Consider the following 27,866-nt stretch of genomic DNA (forward strand, 5'->3'; position numbering starts at 1 on the left):
GGAGTGCTGTAAATCTCTCCTCCATTGTTTAAGATGTGTGTTCAAATCCAATTTGCAGTCTTGCATTTAAATAAGCACATTGAGAATTGGATTCAAAAGTGTCAGAGCAAATCAAGTGTCACTTACGTTTTAGTCTTAGGCTATGTCTAGACTACGCTGAAGTTTCGAAATTCCCATGGAATTTGCATATGTTCTTCCAATCTCACTTTCAAAAGCAAAGATCTTCCTCAAAAAATGAGGTTTAAGCGGCTTTTCGAAAAAGGGGAGGGGTTTGCCAAAAAACCCATGTGTCCCAACCACTTTTACTTTCGAAAGCTCCACTCCTGCCGAATTTGCATATCCTCTTTCGAAACTTCAGCGTACTCTAGACGAGCCCATAGTCTAGAGGCTAAGGCTCCTGCTCCTGTCCCTAAAAATAATCCTGACTGAGCAGCTGGTGTTCTCACTAGCTAGACTGGAAAGCACTCTAATTAAATAGCTGTTCCCCAAGCAGGTAATTACAGACTGATCAAAGTCACACCTTCACCTTCTCTGCATGATGCTCAACTGACTGGATAACACCAAGAGCTCAGTCCTTGAGCCATTTTCATGGCTCTTCCCTGAGCACTCTCCCATTTAGCAGCATCCTTCATGAATTGTGCATGTCAGAATTGGATACAGGATTCCAGCAGTGATTACAACATTACCAGAAAGAATTAATATGACCTCTCGACTTGAGATTCCCCTCTTTACATGATGCTATACAGGATAATTTACATGGTTGCTATACAGGATCAGAACATCAGTCAGTCTTGTTTCTGTGGGAGACTGGTTGCAAAGGGAAGGCAGGCTATGTTCTGCTAATCCCAGCAGTGTCAAAACATCAGACCCTGAGCAATGAGAACTTCCATTGTGTAGTTTGCCATGCTAGCAGCACACAGCTGGGAGTCACTGGACTATTGAAAATGGCCCCTCCTCCCTGCCACTGCTTGTCAGGAACCAGCACCTAGCGTGAAATACTAGGCACCTATCAGGGGAACGTGTAACAATGTGATGAGGGCTGCCATTTGTCCCACACCCTACAGTTTATTTTTCCCCCTCAGTGAGCTCTCAGATAATGAAGTTCACTTTGGGAAGGCAGACCTCTATGCTTTGCACACATTAGCCCAGAGGTAACCAGGGGCAGTGATTATCAGTGCTGGTCTGAGTTGCTCATGCCTCCTTGACTGGTGTTGGGAGTCTGCATGAACAAGCTAGAATGCAACCTCGAAAAGCATTGGAATACAAACACATGGGCTTTGTCTACACTGCAGGGTTTTTGCACAAGAAGCCTTTTGCAGAAGAGTTCTTGTGCAAAAGCGCGTCCAGACCTCAAAGTGCATCGCAAAAGTGATGTGCTTTTGCACAAGAGTGTCCACACTGCATGGACACTCTTGTGCAAGAAAGCTCTGATTGCCATTCACAGAATGACCATCAGAGCACCTGTGTTTTTTCCGATAGGGGTTTCTTATGCAAAAACCCCTTGGGAGCGTCCACACCTCCTTTTTTGCACAAGAGCTGTAGCGCAAAAAGGAGTTATTCCTCGTGGGAAGAGGAATAACTACCGGCAAAAGCCCTCTGTTCTGTCAACTTTCTTGCACAAAAACACGCTTGAGGTAAGAATGCTCTGCCGGTTTTTGCACAAACACAACTATTTTTGCGCAAAAACCTTATAAGGTAGACATAGCCTTGGAGGCTATAGCATAACATTTTAACAAAATAAACTACTTGTGACAATTTGTACTACTCTAACTGAAGCACATCAGAGGAACTACATTTTATTACATAGCACACATTGTGCAAAAACCCAGCTGATGGAAAAACAGCCCAGGAAGAAAACAGTCTCTCAAAATTATAGCATTTATTCTGAACAATCATTGACATTTCAGGGGCTTGTTTCACAGTTCTTGAACTTGGATGACAGGTTTGCAATACAATGTGACACACCTTTATTTCAGCTGCAACTGCCTTAATATCAAACTACAGATTTAAAATTTCCCTAAGGATTGTACAGGACAGTATTGGGGTTAGCAGGGCCACTGTTGGGGGGACCTCTTCAACAACTCTCCTCTGAATACTGGGTACAGGCTGTCCTCACTATAAGTCCAAGATACATTCCAAAAAATTGGACTTATAGTAAAACAACTTACATTTTTTTCCTGCGGCTGACTTCCATTTAAGCAAATTGGAGGGAGTGTTTTGCATGACTTATAGCGGGGAATGGGAGGACTTACAACGCATCAGTTCCTAAAAACGTCAATGACTTTAGTGTGGAACGGATGTATACAGGGACGAGTTGTAGTGGGGACGCCCTGAAGCCCTGCCTGAAACCCGCTGTATTGTTTCCAAGGTCGCCAGCATTGGCTGTGATTCCGCTCCCTCTTAAAAATCCTCTGGAAACAAAGGGTGCATGACTGTCCATGAGAGCAGCCTCACATGATGAGCACCTGTTTAGATGTGGTGAATGGCTTCATAGAGGCCTCCAGGGCAATCTGATAGTCCTTCAGAGGGACCTCTGTGCAGGCTGGAGCCCTCAGCTGCCCCTTATGAATAAGATCACACAGGTTCAGAATCATCCCAGAAAATCTGTCCTTATCTGCATGGGAAAGAGAAGAGAGTAATCCTGCTCCTTCCAGAGCGGAGGGTGAACAAGACCCACAGCGCCCCCCAGAGGAAATGAGACAACTGACAAGCAAAGTGAGTTGGTCTTGGCTGCCCTGGCTGCCTAGCAATACAACACAAGGGAGTGGAATTTAGGTGTGAAGCTCCCTGGGACAGCAGCTCGGTATAGGGGCAGGTGGCCTCAGTTTCTTCAGCAACACCTTCCACACTTAACACACACAGCAGCATTCACTGGCTTTGGAGGGAAATACATCCAGTTTATATGGCTGGCACAAGGCAGATGATCCCACATGACTCCCTTGTACTGACCGCAGGATTGCCAAGCAGGACAACTCATTTATTCTGATGAGAGGGGAGACAGGCCCCTATGACCTTTCTTTCCAATCCTGTTTGATTGCCTGGCCTGCTCACTACTCCAGATTACCTGCCCCTTGCACTGCAGCTTGGTCAGCAACCATTGGTGCCCACTGCTTTGAACTTAAGGCTGTGTCTAGGTAGCTTCTGCCCGGTCCATACAGCCTCAAAGCAGAAAGGGCCTGAAACATGTAAAATGCCTGACTCTTTTTACATCTCATTAAGCGCTGAGCAACATCAGAGTAGAGCTGAGTCGACTCAACACTGCAGTTTGTTGCATTTGGTCAGGAAACCGCACTAACAGGTGCTTCTATCCCACTCTGCTGAGGCCATGGCAGGGGAACGATTCAGCTGGTCACTCCCTGGATTAATGAAGGAAACTCTCTGGGTCAAAACTTGTCACCAGCTTCACTCAACTTGTTTTCTGATGTCTAGAAACCCAGCTAGCAAAACAGTTATCTGCTCTTCAGGCAGAGGGTGAGGGCTGCTTTGTCAGGATTTCCCCAAAAGGGCGTTTGCTCAACTAAAACCTGGCGATTCTTCAGGATGTGTTCTGGGCTCGGTTTCTAGGGCTGCCCTAAGAGCAGGAATGAGAGGAGCAGGAATGAGAGAAGCAGTAACTCGTTGCCCAGATGGGACAGGAACACAAGTACTCAAGTGCTACTTCCTGTTCTGACAATGACTCCTTCTGTGGCTCTGAACCAATCACTCCACATCTATGCATCAAATGCCTCACCAAGAGAAGCAGGAACAGTGCTTACTTTCCTCTGGGAAAAGGAGCCCTTAAGAGAACATGTTCATACTTCAACAGATTTCCTCTGGGCTATTGCCTCATGGAAATGATCTTCAACTTACTCTGGGCCTGATCTTTCTTCCACTGAGTCATCCAAAACCCACGAAGCTTCACATCCTTAAAGATGAATGCACTCTGTAGAAACAAGGGGAGACACACTATGATTCTAGGGGAAACTATTTACAATGTGCATTCTTCAGTTAGCATATTTTGCTACACCCGGGCCATAGGAAAGAGCTTTAACTTGGCATAAATTCACTCAGACAACTCAGATTCTCTTAAAAAAAAAAAAACTTTACACAACACTTGCAAAACCTTATTTTCCTTCACAACATGCTGGATTGTAAATACGAGATAAGACCACAGTTTGGTTCTCTCAGAAGTTATCACATTCTTGCCAAAGCTGTCAGAACTGCAAACTAACACTGCCCATTGCCTGTTTTGTGGCAAGACACTTTCAGGCTCTCTTGATGTCCATCTGGCCCCAAATTTAAAAATTCTCTTTGATAAAATGTTCTGCATGAGCAGTGACTCTCCACAGCCATGAGTGCAGAGGTTAATCGTTCTGATCTGGCAAGAGATGCCTTAACTACTTATTCCAGGTCGCAACCAGGATTGCCATGGGGAAGATCTGCTCTACGTGTGCACCTTAGAAGGCCACTTTTGCAATGAGGATTTGCCTGGCAGATGCTGCGGTGACAGCTTGCAATGGCTGGGCCAGTCACACACGCCAGGCCAGTCGCTTCATAAACACTGCCAGGAGTGGTACCGACACCCACCCAAACCCCATAAAACCAACAGGAATTAACTCATTCCTGGCACACTTCAACCAGTGGGACATTGGCTGTGGTGTGCAAGTGTGCTAGCACTGGAGCCCTGGGAAGTCAAAGATGCACTTCACCCAGTCACTCATAATGGGAGCAATGCTGCTGCATGGGAACGGAGGAGGAGTTAAGGGACCATGTATAGATGTGGTGAAGCCAACCCTGTGAGGCAGCCAGTTGCCCACAGCGGATGTTTTGCCTGGAATGTTTTGGCATTGTTGAATAGGGGCTTTCTGACGTGACTACAGAGAATGTGTCACAAGCATCTGTTACTTACCACAGGGACAGTCACAGGCTGTTTTGCCATCCCGCCATATGTAACCATGGTCCCCTTCTGTCTATATGGATAATCAGGTGTCAGACAATTAATGATTTCCCCCAAAAAAGATCTTCAACAAGACCTGCTTTCCTCCGTTAGTTCTGACCCCCGATACAGATGCTGGTACACAGGGGCTTTTTCAATTATATTGCTGAACAGTTACTTTGTTACTTGCTCAATTTGCTTCTTGGCTTCCCCCTCATTCTCCAAAGAGCCATTAACTGAAATGCTGACCAAGAGTTAATGGACCCCTCCCAATGCAAAAGCCACAAGACACCGAGCAAGAGACTGTAGTACTGTATACTGCCCTCATCTGCTATATACTGCCCTCATTGCTGGACATGACCTTCCACTCTTACTAGTCTTCAGAAGTCTGTTGCTGTGTGTCACTTCTGCAGATTTGCTTTAAGTCTTAGATTTCACTCACTGTATTGCCCGAAAACCACCCCCAGCCTCACTTTTAAACAAGAGACTCATACGCAGACTCAGCCTTTATGGTCAGAAGGGATCATCGTGACCATCTAATCTGACCTCCTGCATGCACAGGCCACAGAACCTCCCCCACTCCTGAAATAATCCCCTCACTTCTAACTGAGCTACTCAAACCAGGGTTTAAAGACTTCAAGTTATACTGAATTCATCATTTACACTAGTTTAAACATGCAAGTGAACCATGTCCCATGCTGCAGAAGGTGGTGAAAAACTCCCAAAGTTTATGCCAATTGGTCCTGGGGAAAATTCTTTCCCGACCCCAGATATGGCTATTAGTTAGATCTTAAGCACACGTAGCAGATACCTGGGCAAGAAATCTCTGTCGTAAATAAGAGCTCTCCCCATCTAGTGTCCTGTTTCCAATCACCGTGGATTTTGGCTACTGGCAGTCCGTGATGAGCCACATGCCACTGAATGTCGTTCTGTCACACCACCCCCTCTATAAATGTATCACATTCAGTCGTAAAGCCAATTGGGTTTTTTGTTCTCACTGCTCCCCTTGGAAAGCTGGTCTGGAATTTCACTCCGCTGATGGCTAGAAACCCTCACCTAATTCTGAGCCTAAATTTCTTGATGGGCAGTTTATATCCATTTATTGACCTGGTCCTGACCGCTACCCCCAAGCTGGACAAATCAATTCTTTGAACAGGTACTTCTCCGAGTGCAAATACAACGACAACACTTACTGGATGTGGCGCAGCATGTCAGTGGTACTTTTTCCTCCAACACAATTCAGAGCTAACCGGGGCTTTGGGACTTTCTGAAAGAGTCCGTGTTTTACAGACAAAATAGAGGTTCAAGTCAGATTTTTTGTCCATCAAGAAACTTTTAATGGCCATATTTTGAATTCCAAGGTTAGCGCTCTAACTGCTGAGGGAGGCAGGTTCATGTGCTTCAGCCCGAAAGTTTGCTCAAACCAAAGGCAGGTGTAGAATCATCCCAAAACCAAATCAAACTAAAAAGCAACTTTAAAAGCGATAAAAAGGAGATTATTATTTTACTCCAACAGAACTCACTGCCAGAGGATATGATTGAAGCCAAGTGCCTAGCAGTTTTAAATGATATTTATATGGATTAATGAGACATTCACTTACAAGAGAAAATAAAGCAAGGGATATACACTCATGATTTTAGGGAATAAGGCTCTGACCCTTAAAAGATACGTATGCTCTTAGCTTCCATTTATTTCAACAGAAGTTAGGAGCCCAAATACCTTTGAGAATATGGGCCTCAGACAACTGTCCATATGCCCAAGGACTAGGAAAGAGCTTCCCCTAGGGGAAGTTTACTCCATAGTTGCCCCTAACAGGATTCTTGCACCTTTCCCTGCAGCATCTAGTTTTGGCCACTGGGCTGGATAGATCCCAGTCTGATCCAATTTGGCCATTCAGATATTCCTGTGTTGTCTCTGAATCCTGGGAAGTAGCTTCCTGCCTCCCTTCTAGGATTCTTCTTTCTGCAGAGCTCAACAGTATAGTACCTTAAATATGTCTTGCATCTCGGGCTTTCTCAGCATCTCTTCTGTGATGACATGGTCCGCACCAAGGGACTTCAATCTGTGTACCAGCTCCTGGAGGTTGGGTCTGGGCAGGAAAGACAGAAAGACTGGCAGAAATTACTGGCGAGCTAGAGAACTATCCACGATAGCTCCAAGTTCTCTGAAAACTTCCACACAGTGTGCAGCGGCGGTCAAAAAGGCAAATAGGATGCTAGGAATTAAGAAAGGGATAGAAAATATTTTACTGCCCTGTATAAAAGTATGGTACGCCCACATCTTGAATACTGTGTACAGATGTGGTCTCCTCACCTCAAAAAAGATATTTTGGCCTTGGAAAGGGTTCAGAAAAGGGCAACAAAAATGATTAGGGGTTTGGAACAGGTCCCATATGAAGAGAGGTTAGGTTAAAGCGACTGGGACTTTTCAGTTTCGAAAAGAGAAGACTGAGGGGAGGATATGATAGAGGTCTATAAAATCATGAGTGGTGTGGAGAGGGCGGATAAAGAAAAGTTATTTATTAGCTCCCATAATAGAAAAACTAGAGGACACCAAATGAAGTTAATGGGTAGCAGGTTTAAAACTAATAAAAGAAAGTTCTTCTTCACACAGCGTGTAATCAACCTGTGGAACTCCTTGCCAGAGGTGGCTGTGAAGGCTAGGACTATAACAGAGTTTAAAGAGAAGCTAGATAATTTCATGGAGGTTAGGTCCATAACAGGCTATTAGCCAGGGGATAAAATGGTGTCCTTGGCCTCTGTTTGTCAGAGGCTGGAGAGGGATGGTAGGAGACAAATCACTTGATCATTGTCTTTGGTCCTCCCTCTCTGGGGTACTTGGTGCTGGCCACTGTCGGCAGACAGGCTACTGGGCTAGATGGACCTTTGGTCTGACCCAGTACGGCCGTTCTTATGTTTCTCTCAGCTTACTTCAGACTATTTGTAGACTGGAGACAAAAACTGATGCATGTTCTGGAACGGTGATCCTCTTAGTCCCCACCTCTTTCCATACCATAATTCCAGCAGGTGAGTTTCCCTCGTGAAGATTCATATCAGAGCAGTTGAAGTGAAATACTTGAGACAGACCAAGACACAAACATTTAAATGGAGCTACCCTCAACTGGCCACAACACAACCTTGAGGGACATCTTCCTCATGTCCAACAGAGAATCCCCTCTCTGCTCACTGAGAATCTAACTCAGACATGCAGAGCAGACTGCAGAATGAAAGGAAAGGGAACCAAACAGGCCAGGATAAAGTAAACAGAGTTGTTAAACCAGGACAATTTTAACAAATGACCTAGTTTGTAAGTCTCTAAAAGCCACTGCCCATCATACACTCACCTATTGCGGATCACATTGATTGTTTTGATGCCTAAAGCTGCTGCAATCTGAATAACAGCCTGTCCCACGCTACTGTTGGCTCCATTCTGGATGATGGAATCACCTGCAGTGAAACAAACCCACATGCTCTCTGGCTTCAAGCAGTTTTAGTGCTAGTGAAAGGTCCATGCTCAGTCTTCAGGGCTGAGAACATGGTCAAGAACAGGAACAGCACAGACTGCTGCGAAGCAATGCTCCCTGCCCTGGCACCGTGGCTCATCCCTACCTGGAAGGCCAGCCATAGGTGTAAGGAAATAATTTCACTGTTTTGAGAGCCAACAAGGGAGGCTTCTCAGTGCTAGATGAGGTCAACAGAGGTGGTGGGTTTTGATGCAGAGATGTTTCCAAAAGCTGAACTAAGACCCACCAACTTATTTCATATAGGTCCTCGGATGGAAACAGCCTTTTTACCACTACAACTACATTTAAACTAAAAAACAACACCTGAAAGGCTTAATTCCATCACTATACAGTCATCTGAGAACTTCATAGACACATTTATTAAAACTTGCTTGGAACGGCTTTGATTTATACTCAGCAACCTATTATAAGCCGAGGCTTATTCCTCCTAGGCTTGCCAGAAGGACTTGCCTCTGACCCAGAACCTTGAAGGCACATGATACTGATCCTAAAATTTGCCCCCCATATCAAATCATTCTTTCAGGTACTTTACAAACACTCCTTTAGCCTCAGCTGGTAAGCACCCTAGAGTCTGAGACAGGGTATCTAAACCCTATGCTGACAGCGATACGGTAGAATAAGACAGGGGGAAAAGAAAGTCTAGTTTGCCCATTCTCTGGCACCCGGAGGAGAGAATGGTTAGGTAAGGAAGGGTTAGGCCCATTTGGGGACAACTAGGCAACATGATTCCTAGAAAGAAAGGTCTAGAGAGCAAAAGGGAGAAGGACCCAGGAGAGAGGTGGTTGGGCATTTTCTCTCTGGAATAGGAACTATTGAGGTGTATGCAGGAAGGAGTCTGTTCCCTGAAAGAAGAGGCAAGCTGGTGAGATGGAGACTCCGCAGCTCAAGGTAAGCCAGGCCACCAGAGACTAAGCCCTCAGAGGCAGCTGAAATAGAAGATGCGAAGCCTGAGAGGGGGTGAAGAGCCGCAAAGAACAGAGATGAGGGAGAGACGACAACTTTCCATGCTTTTAAGTGTGGACGCTGTTACTTTGAAAAGGTGGGACTCATAGGGCCCAGGCTAGAGGGAAAAGTCACCAGCAGACCACAGAAGTCCAGAGAAGGAGGGCGAGGCCAAGGGGCTGAAATGCTGCATCTCAGTAGGATGTAGTGTTCTAAAATAGTGAGTTATGAGCAGACTCACCAATAGGGCAGACATGAGGGGCGAAGGGGGTTGGGCTCAGTGACCCAAAGGCGGTGGTGGCTGAGCTCCAGGCCCTTTAAATCAGTGCCAGACTGCTGTGTGCTCCATGTGGCTCTGAGAGCCAAGGAGGTGGGGCATGCAGTCTGGGCTGGCTGCCCTCTGCCCAGTCCCTTCTGGGAATGTGGAGCACCCCCTTCCCACACCTTGCCCAGGGCCTGCACAGGTTGTTGGCTCCCTTAGCTATGACAGGGACCATTTCTCTGGCTATGTTTATGCAGAACTCAGCACAATGCGGACCTGGTTCATGAGCATCACACTATAAATAATAAATAACTCTGAAACAGCAGGTAAGAAACCTAGTGGCAACTTGCCCGAGGTCATGCAGCCAGTGGCAGAGCTGGGGATAAAACCCAAACCCCTATTCCAGGCATGGCCAACCTGTGGCTCGCGAGCTACATGCGGCTCTTCCCGCCCCCCCCAATCAGTGCGGCTCACAAAGCCACCCCCACACTCCCTGAACATGGCCCATGCCTCCTTGCTCCCCTGTGTTCACCGGGGTAGGGGAATCGTCCGGATCAAAATGACAGATCTAATATGGCGGCCACCGACAGGCGCTTGCTGAGGCCAAAAAGCCTGGAGGCTCCTTTTCTTCTTTTTTTGGGGGGGGGAGGGCTCCTTTCCCCCCCCTACAACTTTTTGCTTTGGCTCTTCTCACTGGATCCATCTGGATCTTGGCTCTTCATCTGGAACAGGTTGGCCACCCCTGCCCTATTCTAACTACTCAGTATTAGTACTTTCATACAGAAGAAAATAGAGCTTTATTTACGCGCATGGATAAACTACTAATTAGAAGGAATTTCTGATTCTGCTCAATGATGGGATGCTCCAGGAGAGTGTAAAAATCAGCTACATGTTCAACGAATTGCAGGGTGCAGTTTAAGAGACGTACCTGGCCCCAGGGTCTCAAAGTCAATCAGCATCCGATAGGCTGTACAGGGGTTGACGCTCAAGTTGGCAGCACACAGCAAAGGAATGTCACGTGGGAGTTTCACCAAGGTGTCTTCATTGAACACTGCATCAGTTCGCCACGTTCCTGGTTGAAAGGACAAAGCTCATTCAAGCTATGAGAAGCATTAGAAAGCTGCAGGCAATTTGAGCAAGTAACTGATCAGGTGAAAGTTTTCAGACTCAATAAAACTGGAGAGAGAAATGTGACCTTGAGGTCCAAGCGCAGCCTAGGGAGGCAAGACTCCTGTATCCCAGTTCTGGTTTGGACACAGATTCCATTTCCTGCTTTGTGCAAGCAACTTGAAGCTTGATTTTCCTGAGGTGCTAAAGTCCCTTTGTACATGGTTAATGTAGCTCTCTAATACATCTTCTCTGGTGTGCAGTGAATGAGGCAGGACACTGCAGCTGCCTTTATTAGCTTGGCTAGCACAACTCATAACTTGTCCCTCCTGTGTCATTTTTATTTTTATATTTCATGTTCTACATTTATGTGCAACAAAGGAAAAATTAAAGTTGTAAGGACAACTAATCATAGAATCATAGGGCTGGAAGAAACCTCAGGAGGGTGAGTCCAGCCCCCTCCCAAAACAGAAAGCTGCTTTAAAACGAAACATTTAAGGTGGCTAATTAGCAATGATGCAACCTACCTATCACTGACACCCAAAATTATAGGGTTTACTATAGACCACCAAATCAGGAAGAGAAGGTGGAGGATGAGGCAATTCCAGAACAAACACCACAAGACCCGGTAGTAATGGCCGACATTAACTACGCAGACATCTGTTGGAAACATAATGCAGCAAAACACATTTCCAGCAAGTTCTTGGAATGTACCAGGGAGAATTTTTTGTTTTAGAAAGTGAAGGAAGTAACCAGGGAGACAGCCATTTCAGACTTGATTCTGACCAACTGGGAGGAACCGGTTGTGAATCTGATGGTGGAAGACAATTTGGATGCAATTTCATGATGCTAAGGAAAGGCAGAAGTGAGCAGCACAATAAAGATGATGGACTTAATCCTCCTCCCAGTTTTTAACAAACTCAGAACTGGTAGATAAAGTCCCATGAGAAGACTAATGGAAAAGAAGTTCAGGAGCATTGGCATTTTCTCTATGAGAGAAAGGCACAACTGAAAGTTATCCTGATGAACAGGAAAGATAGGAAGAACTGTAAGAAGCTAATGTAGCTCCCTCACGAGCTATTTAATGACCTGAAAAAAAAATCTACAGAAAGTGGAAACATGAACAAATTGCTAAGAAGAAATACAAAAGAATCACACAATCCAATTGGGACAAAAAATCGCAAAGGCTAAAGCACAAAATGAAATACACCTAGCAAGGAATATAATAAGCAATAATAAGAAGAGGATCTTTAAATAATTCAGGAGCAAAAGTAAAAAGTAAAATTGTTTTTAAAATGTAGGTCTTTTATTTAGTGGGGAAGGAGAACATCAACAAAGCTGAGGATTTTAATGATTATTTTGGGTTAGTATCCATTGCAACAGTTAATGGTGATCAGGTAGTTAACACAATTAATATTAACAACAAGGGGGTAGGAACATAGGCCAAAACAGTGGAATAACAGTTTAAAGAATATTTAGCTAAGTTAGATGTATATGAGTAGATAACTGATCAGGCAAAAGTTCAGCTTGATAAAATTCATCCTATAATACTTAAGGAACTGATAGCAATTACCTATGAGAACACCTGGATTTTACTGGAAACAGCCTGAGCACAGAGAATATGTACTACATTGGAAACTTCCCGTAATCTTTCAGAGAAATAATTTTTTTTGAAAGTCCAAAAAGTTAGTGATTTTAGTAATAAACCCCTTCATTCATCTCTGAATTAATCTAATATTCATTTTTGCCTTCAAATATTTACCAACTCCCATTATAGCTTATGGAAAACAGGTACACTTGATTCAGCAGAATGTTCTTAATGCCCTTCCCCCTCAGCGGATTGTTTACCTTCCTAATTCAGTAGAAAAGCTATTAAAAATGAAACTGGAACAGAGCAAATGGAATTGGCAAACAGTGGGCCACTGTCTTTTCTGGCGAAGAGACATTTGTTTTGAAAACCCCCACTTTTTTATTTAAAGGAGATGACAGCAGCTAAACATAATAAACGTGTCTATATCACGCTTGCCATGTAAAAGCCTTAGTACAGATAACACGAAGGAATAATGGAGCACAGCTCTTCTGGGGAGGAATGTGATGCTACTAACAAGTCCGGATGCAAGTAAAAAACAACAACATCTGGTTTATGATATAGAAAGTAGAACTTAGAATGGAAAATGTTGCCAATGCTCTAGTCTTGCAAAAGTGTCCTGGGAACTTCCATTATTATGAGTGGTCTTGATGACTGATGTGTTGACTCACAGGTCAAAGTTCAAAATGATCTGGATAAACTAGAGAAATGGTCTGAGGTTTAATAAGGACAAATGCAAAGTTCTCCGCTTAAGAAGAAACAATCAGTTTCACACATACAGAATGGGAAGTGACTGTATAGGAAGGTGATAGAGATGTAGCCGTGTTAGTCTGGGGTAGTTGAAGCAAAATGCAGGACAATGTAGCACTTTAAAGACTAACAAGATGGTTTATTAGATGATGAGCTTTCGTGGGCCAGACCCACTTCCTCAGATCAAATAGTGGAAGAAAATAGTCACAACCATATATACCAAAGGATACAATTAAAAAAATGAACAAATATGAAAAGGACAAATCACATTGCAGAACAGAAGGAGGATGCGGGGGGGGTGGGAAGGGGGAGGAAGGAAGGTAAGTGTCTGTGAATTGCTGATATTAAAGGTAGGGAGAGTGGGATGTTTGTGAGTTAATGGTATTACAGGTGATAATTGGGGAAACTGTCTTGGTAATGGGTGAGAAAGTTCAAAGTCTTGTTAAGTCCCTGGTGGTAAGTGTCGAATTTTAACATGAATGACAGTTCAGAGGATTCCCTTTCAAGTGCAGATGTAAAAGGTCTTTGTAGCAGAATGCAGGTGGCTAAGTCATTTAGAGAGTGTCCTTTCTGGTTAAAGTGGCAAGAAACTGTTTTCTCTTTGTGATCTTGTCTGATATCTGTTTTGTGGGCATTAATCCTTTGGCGAAGTGTCTGAGATGTTTGTCCAATGTACATAGCAGACGGACACTTTCGGCACATGATAGCATAGATTATATTTCTGGATGCGCAGGAATATGTGTTCTTGATCTTATAACTCACTTGGTTAGGTCCAATAATGGTATCAGCAGAATGAATATGTGGACAAAGCTGGCAACGGGGTTTGTTGCAAGGGAAGGTACCAGGGTTGGTATTAGTGTGGTATGTCCTGTGGTTGTTGGTAAGAATCATCTTGAGGTTAGGTGGTTGTCTATAGGAGATTATGAGACAGACCCATAATCTCCTATAGACAACCACCTAACCTCAAGATGATTCTTACCAACAACCACAGGACATACCACACTAATACCAACCCTGGTACCTTCCCTTGCAACAAACCCCGTTGCCAGCTTTGTCCACATATTCATTCTGCTGATACCATTATTGGACCTAACCAAGTGAGTTATAAGATCAAGAACACATATTCCTGCGCATCCAGAAATATAATCTACGCTATCATGTGCCGAAAGTGTCCGTCTGCTATGTACATTGGACAAACATCTCAGACACTTCGCCAAAGGATTAATGCCCACAAAACAGATATCAGACAAGATCACAAAGAGAAAACAGTTTCTTGCCACTTTAACCAGAAAGGACACTCTCTAAATGACTTAGCCACCTGCATTCTGCTACAAAGACCTTTTACATCTGCACTTGAAAGGGAATCCTCTGAACTGTCATTCATGTTAAAATTCGACACTTACCACCAGGGACTTAACAAGACTTTGAACTTTCTCACCCATTACCAAGACAGTTTCCCCAATTATCACCTGTAATACCATTAACTCACAAACATCCCACTCTCCCTACCTTTAATATCAGCAATTCACAGACACTTACCTTCCTTCCTCCCCCTTCCCACCCCCCCCGCATCCTCCTTCTGTTCTGCAATGTGATTTGTCCTTTTCATATTTGTTCATTTTTTTAATTGTATCCTTTGGTATATATGGTTGTGACTATTTTCTTCCACTATTTGATCTGAGGAAGTGGGTCTGGCCCACGAAAGCTCATCATCTAATAAACCATCTTGTTAGTCTTTAAAGTGCTACATTGTCCTGCATTTTGTATAGGAAGGAGAACTGCTGAAAGGGATTCAGGGGTCATTATGGATGACAAGGTAAACATGAGTCAACAGTGTGACACTGTTGCAAAAAAAGCAAACATGATTCTGCAATTCAGTAACAGGAATATTGTGAGCAAGACACGAGAAGTCATTTTTCAGCTCTACTCTGTGCTGATTAGGCCTCAGTTGGAGTATTCAGGGCACCACATTTCAAGAAAGATGTGGAGAAATTAGAGAGAGTCCAGAGAAGAGCAACAAAAATGATTAAAGGTCTAGAAAACATGCCCTGTGTGGGAAGACTGAAATAATTGGGTTTGTTTAGTTTAGAAAAGAGAAGACTGGGAGGGGACATGACAGCAGTTTTCAAGTATCTAAAAGGGTGTTACAAGGAGAGGGAGAAAAATTGTTCTCCTTGGCTTCTGAGGATAGGACAAGAAGCAATGGGCTTAAATTGCAGCAAGGGAGGTTTAGGTTGGACATTAGAAAAAACTTGCTAACAGTCAGGGTGGTGAAACACTGGAATAAATTGCCTAGAGATGTTGTGGCATCTCCATCACTGGAGATATTTAAGAGCACATTAGACAGACACCTGTCAGGGATGATCTAGACCATGCTTGGTCCTGCTGTATGGGTAGGGGGCTGGATTCAATGACCTCTTGAGGTCCCTTCCAGTGCTAGGATTTTATGATTCACAAGAATTTGTGCTAACTACTGAATCACCAACACTACTCCTTGCCACATCTGGATTTTCTCTGGCCATCTCCCATTTAAGCAGATAAACACAGTCTCTTCTGAGCTTTGAAAACCGATGAGCTCATAACCTGAGTCAGTATGGCTGCATAGAATACGAGTTTTAAACCCTTAAAATTAAAAAAAAAGACCAAAAAGATTAAAAGCAGCATAAAAACAGCTATGAAATTGAGTGCCTTGTGCAACTCCACTGGCTACACAGATGCTTCTCATTTGAGACAATATAACCTATTACATTTGCAATTTGACTAATATGGTGCTAAATGGATTCCAACTGCTGCTTCCCTCGCCTGGAACGTTCTCTGATGGAGTTTTTTGAGTTTTTTTTAATCACATCTGATTACATGTAATTGCTGTAACTAAGCTATGTACATGACTGAGGCTGCACCAAGCTAAAACAGCACTTTGGAGAGTAACAATTTTGCTACAAGATGCATTATCGCCAGGTGTTTAAGATCTCACAGCCCTTCCCTTCAGAGTGTTAAACTAGGAGCTCATCAGGCAAAGCACATGGGTGCAAGCTGTAGAGGAAGGATGATTTGTGATTAGGACAGTACCCTGGGGAGAGCTGTGTCCAATCCCAGCTACACTGTAAGTTTCCTGTGGTAGGTGAAATAATCTCTTTTCTTGGACCAACTTCTTGAGCTACACAGAGCTCTTCTTCAGGTACCCAGAGTGTCACAGCTAAATACAGGCCCAAAGAGGATACCATTCAAGGTGAAATGGCATGTTAAGACCCCCATAGTAACAGGACAAAAAAGGGAGGTTAATGGGTTACAGATTGTTGTAGCACGCCCATAAACCCACTGTCTTTATTAAAACCATGATTTTTAGCATCTAGTTATCATCCCGTGTGACCCCAGACATATGACTACACTGGAAGATTGAAGTGTGCAGTACCTCTGAAAATTCACTCTGTGCCTCAGTCCAAACCTCTGAAGTGGGGATAATACTGCCCTACCTCATAGGAGTTTTGGAAGATGGATTAATTAGTGTTAAGGTCACAGAAGTTTAGATGCAGGCGGATGGGGGAGGCAGCTCCCAGGAGCTGGTGTGCATGGAGAGCAGGTTCTTAACTCGGCTCCCCATGCTTACTGGCAGTCCAGCTCCCATGGACCCCACCTCCACCCCATTCTGCTGCCTCTGATACATCAGTTGGCTCATTGGTTAATCATGTACACATTTACACTTTCACATCCCTAAGCCAAAGCTTACTGGCAATCATCTAATGGGCAGAGCAGGGGAATGCAAAGCAGAAGTCTGCGGTCTAGACTCAGTTCTGCTCTGTGACTGATGCACTGGGCTAAGTCAGTATCTCACCATGGCTCAGTTCTCTCCTGAGTCCATCTGTAAGGAGAGATACTTATGTACCTCACTAACAGCTGTACAACACTTTGAGATATGTAGATTAGCAATGCCAGAGAAAGGCCAATGGGCAGATCCTGAGTGGAAGAAACTGCCACAAAGTCACTAGAACCATGATGATTTATTCAAAAACACTCACCAAATGCTGCATCTGTTGGAATAACCCAATCCCCCGGCTTCAAAGAAGTCACATGACTGCCAATTTCCACCACTTGTCCAACACCTTCATTCCCTCCTACTGCAGGCAAGTCAGGGAGAAGGGCATATGTCCCTGCAGGAGAAGCAGAAATGTCACAGCATTTTTAAAAAGGAACAAACTGCAAGTTGCTTTCTCAAATTCTGTTCTCTGAGGCCTGGTTCTAACCCCTGCTGCCCTGGGACTCCAGCCCTAATTCCTGTACACAAATCCTCTAGGGGATATCATAGGTTTGACAGTAGGTTTATGTAAATTATTCATTTGACAGCACATGGCCAATCAATCAGCCAATTCCACAGCACTTTAGAAATGGAAAGAAAAGGAAATTGTTTGTAATCAAGTCAACTCAGCCAAAGAAACTGAGGTTACCTTGGATCATATTGATGTCTGCTGGATTGACAGGAGCTGCCAACATCTTCACATAGACCCCAGAATGGCCTAGCTCTCCTCGCTCTAGGTCCTTTAATCTAAACAAAGGAATATACAAAATTCAGTGGAATTAACATTTGTATAACAAAAGTCTTTGACACAAAGTGTATCCTAGAACAAAGGCCATTCCATTCCATCCCATCCCTCCCGCTCCATGGCCTGCACAGCAGGTTATGTATTATGCAGCCAGGAGCCCAGAATTATACAGCAATGCCTTCCTGCACACCTTCTGCCCTCCAATGCCCCCTAGGCTAATCAGCACAACTCTGCATTCCTTCCCCTTTTGGACGGAAACACTCGAACTCATGATCTCCTGGTCCACCTTATCTGCTAGTCAATGTTCCCTCTAATCTTTTTCAACCTTATGTGAACTGTTTCTATTCTTGTGTGGAATAATTTTTATGTGCATCCAAGCATATGCAAATGTGCACCACTAGTAGAAACAGAAATCCTAGCAGTAGGCGCTCTACTAATCAGCTGGGCGGCACTGGAATCTCTGACCACAAGCTTACAGGGAACCCTGCTGCTAGTGCTGTACATAGCCTTGTTTCTTCTACAGCAAGCAGTGGCTGTGTTCATAGCCCTCCAAGACAACTAGAGCTGTTCATACCTCTCAGAGATAGTGTCAGGAAAGACCTTTGTGAATTGTTAAGGCAAAGTTTAGGCCTTTTCTGCATGGGGAAAAGTTTTTCACTATAAACTAAGGTGTGAATTTAAACCAATAAACCTGCTTCTGTGTGGACACAGAGTGGAACACGAGTGTGTTTTTTCAGTTTAGATTATATTGTTTGGAAAGGGGTTTGTGTTAAAACAAACAACAACAGCCCCTCTTATACCAGAGTAAAGTGTCCACATGGGGAAGTTATACAAAAAATGAAACTTTCCATTGTAGACAAAGCCTTGGATTCTGCAGCTGTGAGCTACACAGCACAGAGGTATTGGCAAGGAATAAAAAGATGTTTTCAGATGTGCTGCAGGCCAAGCTGGATACACACAGGAGAGCTACTCCAGGAGCTACAATGGCATCTCTTGTACCAACAGTAGTGAGATAATGGAAGGAGACGCAGAAGCCCAGTGCTAGATTACTGCGGACAAACGGGTCAGCTGAAGCAAACCCATTAAAGGTTTTAAAAATTAGGGCATTAGTGGAGATGAAGAGGGCCTGATGTGGATCTTGCACGTCAGCTGCCAATTTTAGGAACTTTAGCTAGGATCACATCCTGTTCAGTATGTACCATTAGAAGCAATAAATTCACTTCTCTTCACTGCTGCCCTGTGCTGGCAAAATGTTTCCCCCGTTAAGCTGAATGGCTGATGTCTTGATAAAACTGAATTTTCAATTAACCAGTTAGATGTCCTTGCGAGAAGGCTTTTAGCACTTAGAAATCTGCATCCTGTAATCATGCATTTAAAGACAAAAAGCTGCTCTAAGATTTTAAGGGGGCTGAGAGCAAAATGTGCATGTATGCGTCCACGGAGGCCTGGGCTCATATTCTGGCTGGTCACAAATGAAACAAGACGTTAGCCTAATGTTTGAGGGCCCTGAATCAACAGGAATTGAGCACAGTACATAGCCCTTTGCCTTCAAAGCCACCTGTTCACATTCCAAAGCCACCCCACACTGCGTCAAATCCTCCCTTGATGTAACCAGCTACTTACACCATGGCTACTGTGGCCACATTCTGTTTTGCACAGTAGGCTTCTCCAGAGTGGCCCAGGCCTGGAATGGATCTTGGTCAATCAAAAAAGGCAGGGCCTGGGATTCTGAAGCAAACTCACATCCTTGTAGCAAGATCCTCAGGAGCAAGATCTGACTTCACTCTCCCTTGGCTCGTGCCTTGTTTGTGACCTGCCAAGCAAGCAGGCTCAAGGATTCACTTGAAGATGGACTTGCATTTTCAGTCTTTCACAAGGTATCAGATACAACTATGCAGAGGTTAGCAGGAGATTTACATGTCCCCAGGACAATAAAGTTTAACAAATTCATAGCATTGTGTTCAACACAATAACAGTAACCCACACATGCTCACAGTACCCCTCCAAGGGAACTTATACCCATTTTGCAGATGGGAAAAATGGAGGCATGGATGTGAAGTGTTTTATCCCAGACCATGGAGGGGGCTGGTAGCAGCTCCACGATTAGAATACAGGCGCTCCTGGCATTCAGCGGAATGCTAGTTTCACCAAAACATGCTATCCCGCGTCAGAACCGCAGAGTTGTCAACTTGCATTTTTTAATCAAGGTGGAAATAGTTTAAATAGAGTCAATAGGAAGAGAGATACATAGGCAGAGTCAAGCAGAGGGAGGGGAGATCCTGTGATGCCTTGGGCTGGAACTGCAGTACTTCTGTGGGTCAGGAATGAAGAGAGCTGTTATGAGGGAACTGTGGAGATAGCCTTTCCTCAGGACTGAACAATTATCCACACAAAGCATCACAAGGAGGTTAACTCACCAGTGGGACACTATACTGCAACACCCAATGATTGCTGCAAGGAGAGGGGACAACTCTGAATTTCCTTGATTTTGTGGAATCCTTTAAAGGGGAAATTCTGGCAAAAGTTTTTAGACGAGATGGCTTTAGAGTTATATTAACAGACTTTTTGTATGTTTAGCCTCTATACAAAGAGAGCCCAGAATTACTGGAATTAGGTTTGATACAATGCTATTTCAACAATTATTAAGGCTCTTCAACAGAAGCTATAATGACTCCATTCAAAGCTGTAAAATCCCAGTGATTTAACTCAATGGATCATGGACCCGCTGGCTCATTTACAGCCATTAGCGCCAATGGGAATGTATGCATGCACAATATGTACAGATATCAAAGACTGCATGGAGAAAGGTAGCTGTTCTAGGATGTAGACACAATAGCTAACCTGGCTACAGACTGGTCCAAGATCAGTCCCGGCACGTGCTGGGTCTTAATAGCTTCCCCGGCTCTCGGGCTGCTCCACCTTCCAATGCAGAGCCACAGAGGAAGCAGCTTATGAGCAGGGCCAGCTGCTGGGTCCCAGCACGTGCCGGGACTGAGCCTGCCTGCTGGCTCCAAATTCAAATGTAGAGCCACGGGGGGAGGAGGGGAGGGAGGGAAGGGAGAGACTTCCCAGACAGGCAGCTTTCAACCAGTAACATTAACTAAGAAGCATCAGCTTATCGGTTAACTGGTTAAACTCTAACATCCCTTCAGGGAATCCACTAGAAGCCAGTAGAGGAGTAATCCTATTTGAGCCCTTAATCGAAAATGTAGGCTGGAACAAGATTTTACAATTAATTTATAATTCCCTTGAAAAAATGGTTTTATAATGGAAATTCTGCCAAGTCATTAATTACAAGAGTACTAACAGAGCACTGCTATAGTCACCCAACTTTGGCATTATTATGCCATCTAACTGAATAATGGTCAGTAGCCTTGACTGATCAGGAAATGGTGTAAGAAACCCATTGCTTAATTTACGAGATGCTGGCCACGTATTTTCCTGACATGTTGGCTTTGGTTTCAGGAGGAAGATGGATACAGCAGTGGCATTTTCAGAAAGCAGGACATGATTTTGAGAAATGGAGAGTTAGATCATCATGAGGCAGCATTTACTCCTATGCAACAAGCAGGGAAAGAGAATGTACGAGAATGATCATACGGCTCCTTTTGTCTCCTTGTCTGAGAGTATATTTACACAGCAGGTAGGAAACCTGTTCTAGCCCAAACCCCCTATCAGCCCCATTGAAAGCCCCTGGATATGCACCTGTTTGCTCCCAGAACACATACTTGGCTGGGTCATCTAATGGTATAGGGGACACGTGCACAAAACTAGTGTTTTCTCCAATATCACATGGAAGGAACAAACCATGCCCTACCCCTACACGCCTTCCTTGGGCAAGGTTCAAAGAGCACAAGACTGGACCCAGAATTCTCCAGGATTGTAGCTTTGAGGCATGAAGGGCATGCCAGACGCCTACAACTACCATTGACTTCTGAGAGCTGATGCTGTGCAGCAAACCCCAGAACGAAGACTAATGTGAAGCACTTTCATACATTGAAGAAGAAGGAAAAAATGTCTATGCCCAAACTCTAAGATATAGGTTGAACCTCTCTAATCTGGAACCCTTAGAACCTGACCGCTGCCAAACCACAGAATTTGCCAGACAACAGGAGGTCAACATTGTCTAACAGCATTAGCAACACTGCCACTGCTTGCTGCGCTCTTACAGGACATGTAGGGGTTAAACAAAGCTAAACAACAGCACAGAACACTGAGAGCCAAGATTGGCTGCTGTAAACAAACTTTATGGCAGTGGTTCCCAATCTCTTTGATACTGGGGACCAGTAAACCCATTCACAAGCTTTTGTAACATTTATTTGCATATTTGCATATTCATTAAGCAAATGATAAATATCAAATAAATTGTGTCACTGGCCCTACCTGTCCGGCAGGTTGTTCTACTCCTCCGCCCCCCGCCCCATCCTGGCCCCAATCCCGGCCGTTTTATCGGCCGGTGCCGGCTCCCCCAGCTGTGTCTGATGCTGGGCATTCTGCGTTGATGTGCACGGCGCCCAGCCTTCTCCCTGGGTCCTAGTGCCTGCCGGATCTAGTCCCGCTGCCCGGGAGCACGCCCGGCAGAGACGCTGCAGTGGTGGGCTCTCTCCCAAGAGGGTTGCACCACCACTCTCAACAGTGTGGGGTGCTGCATTAGGAGGAGCATTGCCAGCAGATCCACAGAAGTGATTATTCCCCTTTATTTGGCTCTGATGAGGCCACATCTGGAGTATTGTGTCCAGTTCTGGGACCCCCACTATGGAAAGGATGTGGACGCATTGGAGAGGGTCCAGCGGAGGGCAACCAAAATGACTAGGGGCTGGAGTGCATGACCCAAGAGGAGAGGCTGAGGGATTTGGGCTTATTTAGTCTGTAGAAGAGAAGAGCGAGGGGGGATTTGATAGCAGCCTTCAACTTCCTGAAGGGAGGTTCCAAAGAGGATGGAGAGAGGCTGTTCTCAGTAGTGACAAATGGCAGAATGAGGAGCAATGGTCTCAAGTTACAGTTACAGTGGGGGAGGTCTAGGTTGGATATTAGGAAAAACTATTTCACTAGGAGGGTAGGGAAGCACTGGGATGGGTTACCTAGGGAGGGGGTGGAATCTCCATACCTAGAGGTGTTTAAGTCTCGCCTTGACAAAGCCCTGGCTGGGTTGATTTAATTGGGATTGGTCCTGCCTTGGGCAGGGGGCTGGACTTGACCTCCTAATGTCTCTTCCAGCTCTATGATTCTATGAAAAGCCTCCATAGGGTTACGAAATATAAGCCTTGTCTAAACTAGTAGTTCTGAGAGCAAAGCTATATCACATAGGTATGTGGAAACAGAAGATTCCCAAACCCACCTAGTGATGCTGGCAAAAGCCCTTGTGTCTACTAGTAAAGGTGCCTTCGTGCTGTCAGAGCTTACGTTGTTTAAAGAGGTGATTGAACTAGGCTGGCAAGAGAAGGTCCTGAGTAAGTACAAGCTGCATCTCTGCTAGCAGAGCTATGCCAGCCAAAGCCTGTGTGGAGTAGGCAATGGCACCTCTGCATTCATGCCATGAGCTCACAGCATCAGTCAGTGTGGAGGTGGTGAAGGAAGTCTAAGAATCCCCTTCTCTCAGCATTTTCCACTGCTGTAAAGAATCTGGGGTCTGCAGCAGATGCTACTGGAGAGGACATTGCTGGAACCAGGAGGCAGTGTATAGAGTGGAAGAGTCAAGATCACATAAACATCTTGCGTAGACGTACTTCTTAAACGATTTCCCTCTCCCATTTTAAGCCACAATAGCAACACTCATTGACATGTTTGCATCAGTTATAAACTGAACCAAACACGCATACTTTATATCGCCTGTTGTGTACGGCGCAACAGAGTGAGTCGTGTTGGCCCAGTACATTAGAAAGAGCTGCAAGATTCACATATCAATGTAACTGCTCTCGATGGAATATCATGGATCCAATTCAGTGGATCAGTCCTCCTTACTGGCTATTGGCACTATTCATTGACTGACTTGTCTGTGTGTAGTTATAGGACAACTGGCTGCAATTGTACAACCATGGATTGTTATGAAGTGCAACTGGGACATCAGAGTCTGTCATCTCTTTCACTGGGGCTGGAGGTAATGCAGAACTAGACATCGTAATGCTGATTTCTTTATATCACCCACACCTTGTTTTTTCTATACATATCTCTGGGGAATTCAAAGTCATACTTTTAAAAAGCAGTATGCATGCTGTTCAAAACCACCAATAGTAAAACCAATCTGAAAACAAGCATAAATACCAACAGTTTGAAGATAACTCTTGGGAGAGACCAAAACATCACATTAAAAATAGGACTTTGAGAGGGCAGAATAACCTCCCCAGAGGAAATCAATTATACAATCTGGCAACTGGCTTATACTACAAGTACATTTTTAGTTGACAATTCCACTTGACTCAGCAATATATTACTAAAGATACTACAGAAATCAATACCAAATCAGTTGCGCCAGCTACACAGCAGCCAACGCCACCATATGCTGAACTGTGGGATTCCCCAGCCAAGTCTGAAAGGTCTACGTTTTTTAAAGGAATCAGATGAGCCTAATGAGACTTACCCAGATATTGGCAATGCAATGACGGTGCAAATTTTAGAGACACAGTCACCTTAAAAAATTACATCCCTCTAAGAATTACAAACACCGCTTAAAATCATGGCAATGGAAAAGCTGGCAACAAGATTTCTCTTTTTCCCCCGTTGGCTTACTTTAGGCATGTGGCAGACTTTGTATGCTGGCTGTTTCATTCGTATAGCCTAGGGGTTTTCAGTCTGTGGTCCAAAGACCTCTGATGGTCCACACACTACAGCTAAATGGCCCCTGCAAAATGCTGTTGTTACCCAAGAAAAGTAGCTCTCAATTAGGGCTGTAAAATTCCATTAAAAAAATTAACCGGCTAAACATTACGAATGACCGGCTAACCACGTCCAGCCGGCTGCTCCACCCTGACCAGGCCTGCCACGTCACGCTGCAGGCAGGGGGCTGCTCCAGTGAGGCTGGGCCAACCACGCTGTGGGCTGCTCCAGCAAGGCTGGGCCAGGCCTGCCATACCATGCCACAGGCAGGGACTGCTCTAACCAGGCTAGAGGCCGGTTAATCCAGTAAGCATGCCTGTAAGGCAATGCTTACCGAGTAAGCAATTAACCTTTACATCCCTACTTTCAACCTGTGGTCTGCAAACTCTGTCTAAGATTTCCAAAGGGATCCACAACTCCATTTGAAATTTTTTAGGAGTCCGTAAATTAAAAAAGGTTGAAAACCACTGCTATAGCCAGTCCATTTCATTGTTGCTTTTCCTTACAAACATGAGGGGAGCAAGAGAGCTCTATTTTACATTGCTTCAAAGAAACTTACAAAAGTTTCAAGAGAACTATATAAACAATCTGTAATGTTTTCAATTTGGACCGGACAGTGAGTCTAGTGCCTTTACTTAACCCTGTCAATACTGGAGGTGGTAACGTCCATATAGTACAGAAAACTCAGGAAGAGTGAGAGTCATCAAGGTCACACAGCTAGAAAGAAGTCAGGAGTTTCAACTCCCTCCACTAGCTATTACACTTCTCATCTCCTGATCTCCAGAGGAATCCTACCGAATGTCAACCACAAGAGCAGCAGGCCAAACCCCAGTCTTAGTTGCACTGGATTCACCCTGGAGGAACTGTTACCTTACATTCACAGCAGCCCAAATGAGATGGGTCTCTAGTCAGCTTACCCACCCAGGCTCCACAATACCACAGGTCTTTCCCATCCCATTTCACATGGGCCAGGGGACAGGATGGGATTTGAGGAGCTAGCACGTGCATGTCCTGGAGGCCCAATACAAAGCGTTTGCAGTGGCCTTGGCACTATCACACCAGCAGGGAGTGTAACAGGGGCAGCCCTGACATAAGCCAACAGGTCTCTTAATGTACCCTCCTCTGGCAGGGCAATGGGAGCCATGCAGCAGGGCACTGGCATTCATTGGAGACCCGCTTTCTAACCCCCTCCCCTCTCCACACACACTTTACAGGGGAAACACAGAAGACCAGCCAAAGCTGTCAAACCAGCAGTTCTGTTAAATACCCCCAACTCAGGGTCCCTCATGCACTCACCTCCCCACACACCTCCTCCAGCTCTCCTCTGCTCCTGCCCGCTGCCCCTCAGTACACCCTCCCCTACGTCCTCCAGGCCTCCCCCTACACCTCAGCCTGGGATCCCCTCTACACCCTGTCCCCACACTCCCCAACTACCTCCTCCAGCCCGGTTCTACCCCTGTTCCCAGCCCAGGATCCTGCATCCCACCAAGTGTGCCCTGTAGCCCATATCTACTTCCTCCAGCCCTGCCCCCCAGCCTGGGACTCCCCCCTGCACCCTGCCCCCCAGCACCCTCCCAGCTTCCCTCCTGCAGCCCTACCCCCCAGCCTGGGACCCCCCTCTGCACCCTGCCCCCCAGCACCCTTCCAGCTTCCCTCCTGCAGCCCTGCCCCCCAGCCTGGGACCCCCCTCTGCACCCTGCCCCCCAGCACCCTCCCAGCTTCCCTCCTGCAGCCCTGCCCCCCAGCCTGGGACCCCCCTCTGCACCCTGCCCCCCAGCACCCTCCCAGCTTCCCTCCTGCAGCCCTGCCCCCCAGCCTGGGACCCCCCTCTGCACCCTGCCCCCCAGCACCCTCCCAGCTTCTCTCCTGCAGCCCTGCCCCCCAGCCTAGGACCCCCCCTCTGCACCCTGCCCCCCAGCACCCTCCCAGCTTCCCTCCTGCAGCTCTGCCCCCCCAGCCTGGGACCCCCCTCTGCACCCTGCCCCCCAGCACCCTCCCAGCTTCCCTCCTGCAGCCCTGCCCCCCAGCCTGGGACCCCCCTCTGCACCCTGCCCCCCAGCACCCTCCCAGCTTCCCTCCTGCAGCCCTGCCCCCCAGCCTGGGACCCCCCTCTGCACCCTGCCCCCCAGCACCCTCCCAGCTTCTCTCCTGCAGCCCTGCCCCCCAGCCTGGGACCCCCCCTCTGCACCCTGCCCCCCAGCACCCTCCCAGCTTCCCTCCTGCAGCCCTGCCCCCCAGCCTGGGACCCCCCTCTGCACCCTGCCCCCCAGCACCCTCCCAGCTTCCCTCCAGCCCTACCCCCCAGCCTGGGACCCCCCCTCTGCACCCTGCCCCCCAGCACCCTCCCAGCTTCCCTCCTCCAGCCCTACCCCCCAGCCTGGGACCCCCCCTCTGCACCCTGCCCCCCAGCACCCTCCCAGCTTCCCTCCTCCAGCCCTGCCCCCCAGCCTGGGACCCCCCTCTGCACCCTGCCCCCCAGCACCCTCCCAGCTTCCCTCCTGCAGCCCTGCCCCCCAGCCTGGGACCCCCTCTGCACCCTGCCCCCCAGCACCCTCCCAGCTTCCCTCCTGCAGCTCTGCCCCCCAGCCTGGGACCCCCCTCTGCACCCTGCCCCCCAGCACCCTCCCAGCTTCCCTCCTGCAGCTCTGCCCCCCCAGCCTGGGACCCCCCTCTGCACCCTGCCCCCCAGCACCCTCCCAGCTTCCCTCCTGCAGCCCTGCCCCCCAGCCTGGGACCCCCCTCTGCACCCTGCCCCCCAGCACCCTCCCAGCTTCCCTCCTGCAGCCCTGCCCCCCAGCCTGGGACCCCCCTCTGCACCCTGCCCCCCAGCACCCTCCCAGCTTCCCTCCTCCAGCCCTACCCCCCAGCCTGGGACCCCCCTCTGCACCCTGCCCCCCAGCACCCTCCCAGCTTCTCTCCTGCAGCCCTGCCCCCCAGCCTGGGACCCCCCCTCTGCACCCTGCCTCCCAGCTTCCCTCCTGCAGCCCTGCCCCCGCCCGGCAGCCCCTTACTGTAGAACCCGGGCCGGCTCCCCGTGCCGCTCATAGACCAGCGCCAGGGAGCGGGCGGGGACCGGGGCTGGCGCTGCCCGAGGGCGCAGGAAGGTGCCCAGGAGGGGCCGGGCCCCGCGGAGCAGCTGCGCCCCCTTCGCCAGCCGCATCCCGCAGGCAGCAGCGACAAGCGGCCGCGGCAATGCGCGTCACGAGGGGGATCCCCGCCCACCGCCTGGCAACCCCGCCCCTCGGCCCGGGAGCGCTAGTACCAGCCCCGCCCACCGCCTGGAAACCCCGCCCCTCGGCTAGTCAGCCCCGCCCACCGCCTGGGAGACCCTGCCCCTCGCTCGTACCAGCCCCGCCCACTGTCCTGGAGCACGTGTGCCTCGCCCGGTCAGCCCCGCCCACTGCACGGGAGCCGCGCCCCCCGCCTT

At 47.0% G+C, this 27,866-nt stretch overlaps 2 protein-coding genes across 5 annotated transcripts in view; one reads left to right on the forward strand and one right to left on the reverse strand.

The window, feature by feature from the left end:
- LOC102463350 (putative transmembrane protein 244) overlaps positions 1-21,687 on the forward strand; it is a 39,287-nt gene extending 17,600 nt beyond the window's left edge. For all 3 annotated transcript variants that reach the window (XM_075908808.1, XM_075908810.1, XM_075908807.1), the window contains one exon: positions 21,092-21,687. The gene's annotated coding sequence lies outside the window, so the exon portion shown is untranslated. The remainder of the gene's footprint in view (positions 1-21,091) is intronic.
- Positions 1,861-27,637, reverse strand: MECR (mitochondrial trans-2-enoyl-CoA reductase). 2 transcript variants are annotated; one of them, XM_075908806.1, is made up of 10 exons: positions 27,451-27,637; positions 17,531-17,628; positions 17,105-17,236; positions 10,572-10,715; positions 8,260-8,362; positions 6,903-7,005; positions 6,109-6,182; positions 4,889-4,949; positions 3,850-3,922; positions 1,861-2,561 (listed from the first exon to the last, which is right to left on the reverse strand). In XM_075908806.1, exons 1-10 carry the CDS (start codon positions 27,597-27,599, stop codon positions 2,470-2,472), a joined length of 1,029 nt encoding a protein of 342 aa, XP_075764921.1. In that variant the 5' UTR covers positions 27,600-27,637; the 3' UTR covers positions 1,861-2,469. The 2 variants fall into 2 exon arrangements, with proteins under 2 accessions (XP_075764921.1, XP_075764920.1); XM_075908805.1 differs by having other exon boundaries at positions 1,861-2,614; positions 27,451-27,636.
- Between the last annotated feature and the right edge of the window lie 229 nt (positions 27,638-27,866).

This window comes from Pelodiscus sinensis, chromosome 25 (genome assembly GCF_049634645.1).
Source record: "Pelodiscus sinensis isolate JC-2024 chromosome 25, ASM4963464v1, whole genome shotgun sequence".
Taxonomy (NCBI): Eukaryota; Metazoa; Chordata; order Testudines; family Trionychidae; genus Pelodiscus; species Pelodiscus sinensis.